At 48.8% G+C, this 12,053-nt stretch overlaps 1 protein-coding gene across 2 annotated transcripts in view; it reads left to right on the forward strand.

Annotated features, from left to right (window-relative positions):
• The window catches only part of LOC133354902 (secretagogin-like), an 81,119-nt gene that overhangs the window by 30,459 nt on the left and 38,607 nt on the right, over positions 1 to 12,053 (forward strand). For both annotated transcript variants that reach the window (XM_061572086.1, XM_061572087.1), the window contains exons 4-5: positions 474 to 566; positions 11,675 to 11,764. In XM_061572086.1, the coding sequence (XP_061428070.1) occupies positions 474 to 566; positions 11,675 to 11,764 (183 nt within the window). The remainder of the gene's footprint in view (positions 1 to 473; positions 567 to 11,674; positions 11,765 to 12,053) is intronic.

The raw sequence follows: 12,053 nt of genomic DNA on the forward strand, positions 1-12,053 counted from the left end.
ACGTTTAAACTCAAACTAAACTCCATTGGAACCTCCTTTGCCAGTAGCAAAATATGAGAATTGTTTTTTTACCCTTTTATCTGGCAACAAAACTGACACCCTTTTTTACACTGACTCATGTTTGCATTGACCACAATACCTGCGGTCGGAATGCAAACAAAAAACACAACTCTGATAATGTATGCACTGTCCTTGAAATTGGTCCACACCCGAGACAGCTTTTCTTAGAGCCTAGTCTCACATGGCGTTGGACCAAATGACGCAAAAAGGCCGCGCAACTCAAAGACAATAACTCCAAATACACGGCAGGCGGTCAGAGTCGGGATCGAACCCACGACTTCCTGCACACCAGGCGAGGTCGTTGAAATTAATATCGCGCCACCGCGGTCGCTGTTAGACCGCACTTGTGCGTTCGCCGTTGTGCAAAATGAGCGCTTCAATGCACGTGACCGCTTGGCGCGTTCCCTCCGCAGAGCGACCTTGGCGACAAGGAGCTGTACGACGTCAAGAGCAGGTTCATGGAGATCTACGACGTGACGTCCGATGGCAAGCTGCAGCTGCAAGAGGTGAACTCGTGCTTTCGGAATTTCCATTCTTTGTTTAAAAAAATGTTGTTCAACGAGAGCGGTCGTACTCCTCAACCACCACCACCACCACCCCCCTCCCGTAGTTTGTCTAGGCGAGTCTCTGTGTGTTTGCCGTGACAGAGATGCTGACTTGGGTTCAAGCCCAAAGTCAGTCTCGTGTCTCTGTGTCTTGCGTAATGAGGCTCGGAATGGCCGTGTCAGAGACACTGAGCCAGAAGTATTGAGACCCTGGGTCCCAACCCAGTTTCAGTTTTCAGTTTCATTTATTTGGTACAGTATAGCCCTGTGAGCCATTCGGCTCTTGAATCGAGTGCAACCGCAACAAACAAAAAACTAAAACAGGAACAAGAAAACATCTTAAAGTGATCATGCGCAAACATAAAAATCCAGGAAAAAACTGCAATTTCTTCCAGAAAAAAAGCACCGTACACCAACGCTGTGCAAAAATCCCAGTGGGATGCAAGTCAAACAACAACAACCACAAGACAACTTAGATTAAAGCCATCATTCTTACTCCGTACTACAACAAACAAACATGGCCAAACCAAAAAACTTTTCGAAAATCACCAAAATAAAGCCATAAGAAATGTAACAGTGATCATAGGAACTGTGACCGAAATTTCACAATAAACGACACAAACAACATGTACCACCAAACCCTGTAGCCATAGCTGGCTGCATGAGTCACTCCACAACAGCAGGAGCATCAGTAGGAGTATCAACATTTTTCAAATGCACCTTTAAAGATCAGTACACTAAGTCAAAACAAAAGATCATATGTTGCAGCGGTCATCCAGAACGAAAACATTTGATTTCAGGCCACTGAATAGCAGTGGCAGCTAGGGGTGTACAACTCCTCTAGAGCAGTTTTGAGTGAAGATCTCACAGGTAGTGATTCAAGTGGCAGTTTATTGGCAATTGCATTCCAGACCTTGGGGGGCCTCAATAGCAAAGGCCCTTCCTCCAGTATTTGTACGGCAATAAGGAATGTGAAGCTGGTAAATGAGCGAAGACCTTAGGTCACATTTGTTCTTCGAAACAGAGAGGAGATCCAGCAGGTAATCTGCGGATTGTTTTGTAAGTACATCGTGAATAAATAAGATCTGGTGCACAAGCCATCGAACATTAAGAGATGTTAAGTTTGACCCAATGTAGAGATCACAGTGGTGAGTCCTATATGGGCAGTTCAATGCAAATCTTAAGGCCGAGTGATAAATTGAGTCAAGCTTCTTTAGAGATTGTCTAATGCAGCAGATGTGGTGCTGTATTTTTTTCGGAACCCAGATTGTTTGAGATGTAATAGATTCATCTGCTTGGTTCTTTCGGTAAAGTCACGTCGAATGGAAATAATAAAATAATAAAAATAAAACATAATAAAATAATTCATGTTTTATTTTTTAAATAAAATAATAAAAAATAAAAAATAATAAAATAATTTATGTTTTATTTTTATTATTTTATTTTTTCCATTCTACGTGACTTTACCTAAATAACCAAGAAGATGAATCCCTGCAGTCACGAAAGCTTCAAATCGAAATGTAATAGATTGTTGTCGAACAGGAAACTGCTAACCAGGGTCTGGGTGTCTCTCTCACTTTCTTAATGAGGTTCATAATGGCCACATCTGAAACATAATGGCCGTGTCAGAGACACGGAGCCAGCACCACCGAGTTTTTGGGTTCGAGCCCCGGGTGTGGGTCTCTCTCTCTCTCTCAATGAGGTTCAGAATGGCCACGTGTGAGAGTGTGAGACACTGAACCAGACTGGCGATGATTCTGGATCAAAGCTACGGTGCTTAGTTTAACAAAACAGATGCGCTCTCTCTAGGAGTAGGGGTTCAGAATGGCCACGTGTGAGAGTGTGAGACACTGAACCAGACTGGCGATGATTCTGGATCAAAGCTACGGTGCTTAGTTTAACAAAACAGATGCGCTCTCTCTAGGAATAGGGGTTCAGAATGGCCACGTGTGAGAGTGTGAGACACTGAACCAGACTGGCGATGATTCTGGATCAAAGCTACGGTGCTTAGTTTAACAAAACAGATGCGCTCTCTCTAGGAATAGGGGTTCAGAATGACCACGGCATAGCAATGACTCGTATGTATGTACGTTGAACTTCTTTCGGACTTTACGTAGCCAACCGTGCTAATCGGAGGTTATCCAATGCAGTCGTCTGGAAATTAGTTCAGTTCCCGTACTATACACAAAACGATTCCTTTGTTGTGGAAACTTTCTGTCGTTGTTTGTTCTCTTTGTTGTGGTGCCATTTCTTAAGTCGTTTATTCATTTTTCATTTCGCTTGCCAGTGGTGGTAGCAGTAGGGATTTAATTAGCTCGGCAGTGGCTGTAATAAGGGATTTGGTGAATATACAATTAATGTTCAGCGTTGTGGGATGCTGTTGGCATGAATTACGCTACATCAAATGAAAGTATTATTGTGAATCCACTGGTGAATGGCAATACATTCTAAATCATTCACTTCTTTATCCAGGGGAGCCACACAGAGCCCTGGAACTTTCTATCATCAGGGTCCTGCTGCCGCTTCGCCGGGTTTCTATTCGTATGATATTTTCAGCCGCTAATACAAGTGGGGAGGAAACCGGGGCACCCGGAAAAAACCCATCGGCCTTGCGAGAGGGGGCAACGCTCTATCCCCCACGTACAGATGGAAACAGTTGGCGAATTGGTCTGCTCGCCGATTAATGAGGAGTCTTGCTGATAATACAAGTGGGGAAGAAACCGAGGCACCCGGAGAAAACCCATCGGCCTTGCGAGAGGGGGCAACGCTCGATCCCCCACGTACGGATGGAAACAGTTGGCAAACTGGTCCGCTCGCCGATTAATGAGGAGTCTTGCCGATAATACAAGTGGGGAAGAAACCGAGGCACCCGGAGAAAACCCATCGGCCTTGCGAGAGGGGGCAACGCTCTATCCCCCACGTACGGATGGAAACAGTTGGCGAATTGGTCCGCTCGCCGATTAATGAGGAGTCTTGCTGATAATACAAGTGGAGAGGAAACCGGGGCACCCAGAGAAAACCCATCGGCCTTGCGAGAGGGGGCAACGCTCTATCCCCCACGTACGGATGGAAACAGTTGGCGAATTGGTCCGCTCGCCGATTAATGAGGAGTCTTGCTGATAATACAAGTGGAGAGGAAACCAGGGCACCCAGAGAAAACCCATCGGCCTTGCGAGAGGGGGCAATGCTCGATCCCCCACGTACGGATGGAAACAGTTGGCGAATTGGTCCGCTCGCCCGAACCGCCGTACGCCTTGCGAGCCAGGGTACGTCTCCTTCACGACGCTCACGGGAAGGGAGTTTCACATCCCATCTGCGTGCTGCTCCACGAACCCTTCTCGAACCACATCGGTCATGGGGGTGCTGTGTGAGCGTACGTCACCACGCGCTGTGGAGATTCAAATCATGAACTGATTTTTTTTTTCATTGCAGTGTTTTTTGATTGAACCAAATTGTACGCACGCTATATATGAATTGGTAAGAGGGGGAAGCCCAGTTCTGGTTCAGGTATCGCTCGCCACTGATGTTAGCCGTGGCCAGGAATCAAACCTGGTTGGCTGGACTTGTGGCACAGTTTGCTAACCACTGCGCCACTGCTCCCCAACACACACAGGCGCGTCAGCACACCGTGAACAGACCGATGGCTAAAGGCAAATTCCGCATAGACAACACAAGAGGGGACCATTCGCGTCTAAGTGGCGGTGGAGTCACCACAGTGCGTGTGCCAGGCTAGGTGCAGTTTCTTGTTTCTTCACAGTTTTGTTTAACCAGGTGAGAACTCAAGAGACCAGGACGGGGCCTTATTTGCAAAAGTGACCACCTGGGGCTTCGGCCTGCCAGTCGGGGAGGATGATCGGTGCTCTGTGACCTAGCCTAGGGGCACCCCCCGTGGCAGCTGTCCCTATGCGTCGGTCTGCCGGTCGGGCGCAATGATTCCCGTGTGTGATCCCAGTTGAGTACATTTGCGGTGTATTTATGCATCTAATTATTTATTGGCACACGGTGGTCCCCGGCGCTCTCGACCGAAAGACGTCGCGGCGTTCTTTAGCGTCCGCCGTGAACCAAGATGGCGCGCAGTAGAAACGTTTTCGTGCGATTGCACAGCGCCGCGGTAGTAACCGGCGGCGGTGGGGGGGGGAGGGGGGCGGGTCGACGGATTCGGCATCGTCAACCTCGGCAACAAGCGGCGAGCGCGGCACCACTGGGCCGTGACCTCCCCGTCGGAAGAGGGCTCGCTGGCGCGAGGTCGTGGGGCAGGCCCAGGTAATTGACAGAAATGACTGGCAGATTCACCACCTCTGCTCCCCACGACTGTCACACACACACACGCGCGCGTGCGTGCACAGATGCACGGCAAAGACAAAGGTTCGCCGTATAGCCTTTAACAGACTATTAGGGCAAGTGCTGTCCGCGAACGCTTATGAAGGGCGGTACGGCACACGAAGGGGATGGCTGGACAACACCACCCAAGTGATGATGTCTACACAACGCAGCAGGTACTCATTTAAGACCGAGTCGACCTAGGGGAGACACAGGATCGGTTGAGATAATCGTCACCGATGTTGGCCATGAGTGGGAATCGAACTCGGGTCGCCGGGTTAGTAGTGCAGCGCGCTAACCACTACACTCATACATAATGCATATACACACACACACATGAATCTGCACACGCACGCATAAAAACACAGCCAGACAACAGACAGATGATTACTGTTATGGTGCCACCTATAATTACGTACAGCGTTTGGGGATTAATTTATTCCTGAATATTCGTCATGTCGCCGGTAGACTGCAGTAGGTGGCACGTGACTAAGTAGAAGCCACAGCCATCACGATATGTATACTGGACGTGGTGTGCCGGGTGAGGACATCGTATAACATCGCTGACATGCACAGACTTGTCTGACATTAATCCCTGACACGAGTGAGCATCAGGAATGCCCTAAAACAATCTATTGGGGTTTTTTTTATATAATATATTTTATCAATATATTTCTTTTTCGTCTGGTGTAGCATTTAATAATTTTCACTTTTTTGTTCATTGGCAGTGCTGAAATATCCACGTGTATGAACGGGGGCGAGGCGATCTTTTGACCGAACGGCGCGATCTGAAATGGAAGTTATTCATTTGTAATTTAATTCGTAACATTGCTATTAAATGATGCAGACACTTTAGATATTAATTGGTGGTCATGTCAAGAGGACGTCGCAAGCAGGGAAATGGAATGAATTAATCAGCTCGTGTGTAGGTCAGTTTAATACACAGTAGGCTTTCGCGACCAATATCATCCATAATATAGGTTGTTTTTTTTGGGTTAGATCGCGTAAATATGTGTCGTTAAACCCGCCACCAGCCGACACTTAGTAAGGTTTGTCGCGTGGACAGCACACCGGCGCGTTGGAGAGCAAATCCACAACATCGGCGGGTCTAACGACGCATTTATATTTACGCGATTTAACCCCCAAAAACACATCCCCTATATCATCGCGTGCAGGCGTCTGGGTGAATTGTCGCGCCGCGGGATTGCGAGACGGAGAGAGATCGGACTGCGACCTGGGGGAGGCTTTTCATCGGACGATGACGACCACCGCGGAGGGACCATTTGACCGACCTTCCCAACGGCGTCCGCGTTTCGGAGTCTCGCCACCACGGGGGCCGTGGACCCAGACATTTTTTTTCGCGAGTTGGGATTGTCGGCGTCGCTTGGCCCACTTAGAACCGCTGCTCTCCCATCGCACGGCCGCTTACTTTCAGAAACGCAGACGGGCGCACGAGGAGACGCAGGCGTGTGCGAGTGTTGGCAAGATCCACGCGCTTTGCCGTTTGGACGGGCGGCAGAGGAAGAGTTCACGGACCCGTATTTAGATCTACTGCTGGACAGTGTTGCTTGACCAAGCAGCGCCGGTCCAGTGCGGGTCGCCAAGGGTGTTGTTTGACCATACTTCACCACGCTGGTCGTTGCACCATGGCGAAGTGGGGGAGGGGGGAATAGCCCCGAAACTGGTTCTGACATCGGCCGATGTCAGCCGAGGCCGGGAATAGATTTGAGCTCGGGTCGCCGGGTTCGCCGCGAGATGCGCCGAGCGCTGCCTGTAGCGCCACCACCACGGGTCCCGCCAAATAAATAAAATGTTATTGATTTAATAATGTAGGAGGTATTACTTTTTGTGATATCCCTCCCACGCACGGTGTCTTAGGTAGGAGGGCGCGTGTGTGTGTGTTCGTGTGTGTGTGTGTGTGTTCGTGTGTGTGTGTTCGTGTGTGTGTGTTCGTGTGTGTGTGTGTTCGTGTGTGTGTGTGTTCGTGTGTGTGTGTGTTCGTGTGTGTGTGTGTGTGCTCGTGTGTGTGTGTGTGCTCGTGTGTGTGTGTGCTCGTGTGTGTGTTGAATGTGGGGAGCGGTGGCGCAGCGGTTAGCACGCTGCGCTACGAATCCGGTGATCCGAGTTCAATTCCCGCTGACGATCAACACCAGTCACGATGTTCTGAAACGGCCCTGGGCCTCCCCTAGGTCGACTCGGCCTCAAATGACTACCTGGTGCGGTGTGTCAACATCAGCATTGGGGAGACAAAGGCGATTAGGCGTGGTGTTGGCCACCCACCACCTTGTGTGCCAGGTGCCTTAATAGTTTATCGGGAATGGCACTTGCCCCAACAGTCTGTTACTAAACTATTTGTTTTATTTGACCAGCTAAGGCCCACTGAGCTACGTAGCTCTTCTTTAGAAGCGATCTGGCCACAAATGATAGCTCAACGAAGTGGGCTCATCATCATGTGGAAATGTATAGCAGCCAAATACTCTAAACGTGTGTTTCTAAAAAAACAGAGGACTCAGAGAAAAAATCCACGCTACCACAGAGAGAGAGACACGCAAACTCCAAATATACAGCAACAGGCATCAGTGTCGGGATCGAACCTACGACCTCCTGCATACCAGGCGAGGTAGTTAACATCTCTCCACCGTAGCGCCCCAAAGGTTATATGGGGGATCTTTGTCTTTTGTGAAGAATGAATGGGTCTGTGCGAGCCTCACTGTAATTAGAACGCATGCAGCCAAGCATTGAGAGGCTACATTTGGAACATCAATCACGTGGCCTCTTAAGTAGCTTGCTCACAGCTGTTGGTAATAATTTGGTTATTTAAATCGGAATGCAAATCGCATCCCCCGCGTGTGTTTTTTTTCTGCCGCCCTCCGGAGCGAAACGATCACGTAGCGGACTACCAGACACCCGCAAACTCTCCGATGTGTGTTGATGTCCGACGTTTCAACCCCCGCGCGCTGGGAGCTTCTGCAGGAACTGAATTCTACAGGGGTGCTTCAAAAAAAACAGTTCACACTTCTGAGGATTTGCAACAAATACCACGAGAAATGGGCCTCCGGACTCTGTAGACGACCTCGAGAAGATTCCAGGCACGTGGTGGATATTTTGAAGCCATCAATATTCATTTGTTATCATGTTACACTGTATTATCCGTTATTTTTTCCATTAAAAACGAGAGTCCCATGTGAGTGTTAACATTTTTTTGAAGCGCCCTGTATAATCAGCTGTTATTCGTGGCTTCTTCCGTCCTTGATCGCCCGCCCCGGCAAAACTCGCTCCTCGTCTTCCGGTGGCCACGCCAAGCCACACGCGTGGCCTGCCTATCCAGTATCCAGCGCTGCGGAAGCGGCAGCAGCAGCAGCGAGGGGTTAGTGGATCACCGCGCACAAATATCGCGAATCTCCGTTCACAACGTGCGAGTCTACGGAGGTGCCCGTTCCCCGGCTCGCCGGGAGAAGGCGGTGGCACGGCAAAGCTGCGGGCGAGCCTCCGTGTGCCAACTGGCACGCGTGGGTGCGAGTTGGCACATTAAGAGAGGATCGCAGAGCTCGGGAAACTGCCTTTCCCGCCCGTCCGCGGCCTCTCCTTGCGACGCCCCCGAGTCGTCCACCCCCCTCCCCTCTCTCTCTTCGAGAGCGAACGCTACGTCACGCGTGACGTCACAAGCGACGTCACACGCGACGTCACACGCGACGTGACACCGCGGCACGCGGCGGAGAAATGTGACAGCAGCACGAGCTCGAAAAAAAAACGACGCAGATTAAAAAAAAATTTTTTACATCGCCGGGGGGGTCAAAGTTCGCGTGAAATAAAAAGCGAATTTTCACTTTGATGAATTGTAATTGTCTCTAAAGTGAAGAGGGTTCATCTCTCTCCACTCAAGGGGACAACGTTAATGATAATAATGATAGCGAGGTGGTAATTGGAGGTGTTCGCGTGGTCCTGAGGTCATGGCTGCCATTGTACTCCAGCGGGTTGCAAGATGTTCTTTGTACAACAATGATGCCGTTCATTATTACAAATCTGGTCTCCACAAAATATAAAGTTGCCCCACGCCCTCCTCCGTATAGCCTTAGATGCCGTCCATAAATGACGTCACGCACCTGGGGGGGTGGGGGGTCAGACATTTGTGACGATGTGTGACGAGAGTGGGGGGGGGGGTTTGAGACATGTGACGTCACATCAAATTGCGCAAAATGAAATAAATATAGACAACACGTTCTACTTAATTAAATAGACTTTGTAATAAATGTTTTCTCCTACAACATCAGAGTGCAGCGCCACATTAAAAACGCACTACAATGACAATAGTTTAAAGCGATTTGAAGCACGTTTTTTTGGGGGGGGGGGTAAAAAATCGTCCAAAATCGCGTGACGTCATTTATGGACGACCCCTTAACGGACTTTGGAGGCAAGTGCTGTTCGCGAGTAGCCCCTATGAAGGCCGGCACACGAGGGGTTGGGTGGCCTGTGCCACCCACGTCCGGCCGCCTTTGTCTCCCCAGTGGCGATGTTTACAGGCCGCACCAGGTACTCATTTGAGGCCAAGTCGACCTAGGAGAGGCCCAGGACCGGTTCGGATAATCGTCACCGGTGTTGGCCGTGAGCGGGAATCGAACCCGTTTTCTCATTGAAAATAGATACATTTCAAAATATCAATGTCCTGGTCACAAAAGCAAAGTTTGTGGGGAATAACAGCGATTTTCTGTACTTTTGAGGCAAAAGCAATTAGGAAGTAACACTTACTACCCAGGAACACAGTGTTATCATCATAGCCTCCAGGTGCGACCGTGCGAGACAAATCACAGGATGGGTGCCTCACCTGACCAACCCGGAGCTGATGGCTTCGCCGCTTCGCCAGTGCCACACCGACGTTGATCCGCCATCCCGTGGGACGTCGGGGATGCCCGCAGTGCCCTGGCAGGCCACGAGCAAGGCAGAAACGGCAAAATGCGGATTCCATGTCGACAGCATTGAATTCGCCATTGGAACCTCATTTGCCAGTAAAAAATATGATAATTGTTTTTTTACCCTTCTATCTGGCAACAAAACTGACACCTTGTTTTACAAGGAGTCATGTTTGCATAGACCACAATACCTGCAGCCGTAATGCAAAAAAAAAAACATAACTCTGATAATATATGCACTGTCCTTGAAGTTGATTGGTCCACACCCGAGACAGCTTTCTTTTTTGGCGTCATCTGGTCCAACACCATGTGAGACAAGGCTCTAAGGAAAGCTGTCTCGGGTGTGGACCAATCAACTTCAAGGACAGTGCATATATTATCAGAGTTATGTTTTTTTTTGCATTACGGCTGCAGGTATTGTGGTCTATGCAAACATGACTCCTTGTAAAAAAGGTGTCAGTTTTGTTGCCAGATAGAAGGGTAGAAAAAAACAATTATCAGCATTGAATCCGGTTTACGCTCGGCCGAGCGGGGGTAGTGCAGGTCGATGCTTTCACAGAAATGAGCGACCGCGAATATCGAAACGACGTTAAAAACAAAGAAATTTATTTTTAATTTTTTACGGGGTCGGCTGAGAGGCTACGGGCAAAATGGGGCAGTGGCGTTGGTTGATGATCAAGTGACGGCGTGATTGCGAAACGACGTAGGAGTGGGGGGAAGACGTACATCGGCACGTGACTGTAATCTGGAGGATCACGGTACCTGTGAAAACGCTATTGTTATTATACCGTAGATCGTGGTGGTGGGTTGTTGTTGTTGTCGTTGTTGTTGTTGTCTCTTCTTGTGGTTGATGACGGTGCGAGGCAGCAACTAAATGTATGCCACTGTGTATGAGTTGGGTGTGGGGTGATGGTGGTGGTTTATACACTGGTGGGAAGTGAGTGAAGGAGGGGTGGATGTTGTACAATTATGGAGATTCGGGTTCAGCAGAGGTCGCCACGCGCCGGTTGAGCCCCGCTCCAAGCAAGTGAAGTGTGATGGATGAGTATTGTAAACTATTATTATATTATTATTAATTATTAATATTAATCGTCGTCGTTCTCGTGTCTCTCTCCCCTCGTGGGCTACGCGTGGGGAGTTTTGAGCGGTGGCTAATTAGGCACAGCAGGAGGAGAAGGGCCTCTGGCCACGACAATTTGTTGACTTTAACGCGACCGCCGTTAAGAGATTCGTATAATTTACAAGCGATATTATGACGCGCAGTTGGTTTCCCTGGGTTTATACGAGTCGTGTAAGCACGGTGTGATATCTTCTTGGTTCTTTCGGTAAAGTCACGTAGAAGGGAAATAATAAAATAATAAAAATTAAACATAATTAAATAATTCTCACGACGTTTCGGCCACAATGCAAGCAGCCGTCCTCAGGTGAAGACCAGGTCTGTCGGGGAGACAGCGCCGAAACGTCGTGAGAATAATTTTATTATGTTTTATTTTTATTATTTTATTACTTCCCTTCTACGTGACTTTACCGAAAGATTTCGATTTAAAGCTTTCGTGACTGCAGGGATTCTTTCGGTAAAGTCACGTAGAAGGAAAGTAATAAAATAATAAAAATAAAACAGCGTCGCCTCGACAGACCTGGTTTCACCTGAGGACGGCTGCTTGCGTTGTGGCCGAAACGTCGTGAGAATTATTAATGTTTTATTTGTATTATTTTATTATTTCCATTCTACGTGACTTTACCGAAAGAACCGAGAAGAAGTATCAAGCGCTTTACAGCCCATCGGATTTCTCCCGCAGTCTAAACTCAACTCTCTGATTTCTGATGTTGCTCCCGTTGCAGGTGGCGAACATGATCCTTCCGGAGGAGGAGAACTTCCTGCTGCTCTTCCGTCGTGAGAATCCACTGGGCAGCAGCGTGGAGTTCATGAGGGTAAGCGAGACGAAGTCACCGGCGCGTTCAAATGACGGCCTCACACCGCTCGCCACCCACCGCCCCCCCGCCGCCGCCCATCCATCCAGCAGTGGATTGAACCAAGGCCGTAGCCGTGGAGTCAACATTGGGGGGAGACCAAATCTTCTAGGGGGTCTGGGGGTCCCCCCCCCCCAGAAACTAAATCTACATTTGAAAACAAATTTCCTGCCATTTCCTGCCTCAAATATGAAAAAAATCACTAACGCATAGAATGGACTTTTTATTTATTTTTTACAATAATGTCTAA

Source organism: Lethenteron reissneri, chromosome 49, assembly GCF_015708825.2.
Source record: "Lethenteron reissneri isolate LAM-NWPU_2019-01 chromosome 49, ASM1570882v1, whole genome shotgun sequence".
In the NCBI taxonomy this organism is placed as follows: domain Eukaryota; kingdom Metazoa; phylum Chordata; class Hyperoartia; order Petromyzontiformes; family Petromyzontidae; genus Lethenteron; species Lethenteron reissneri.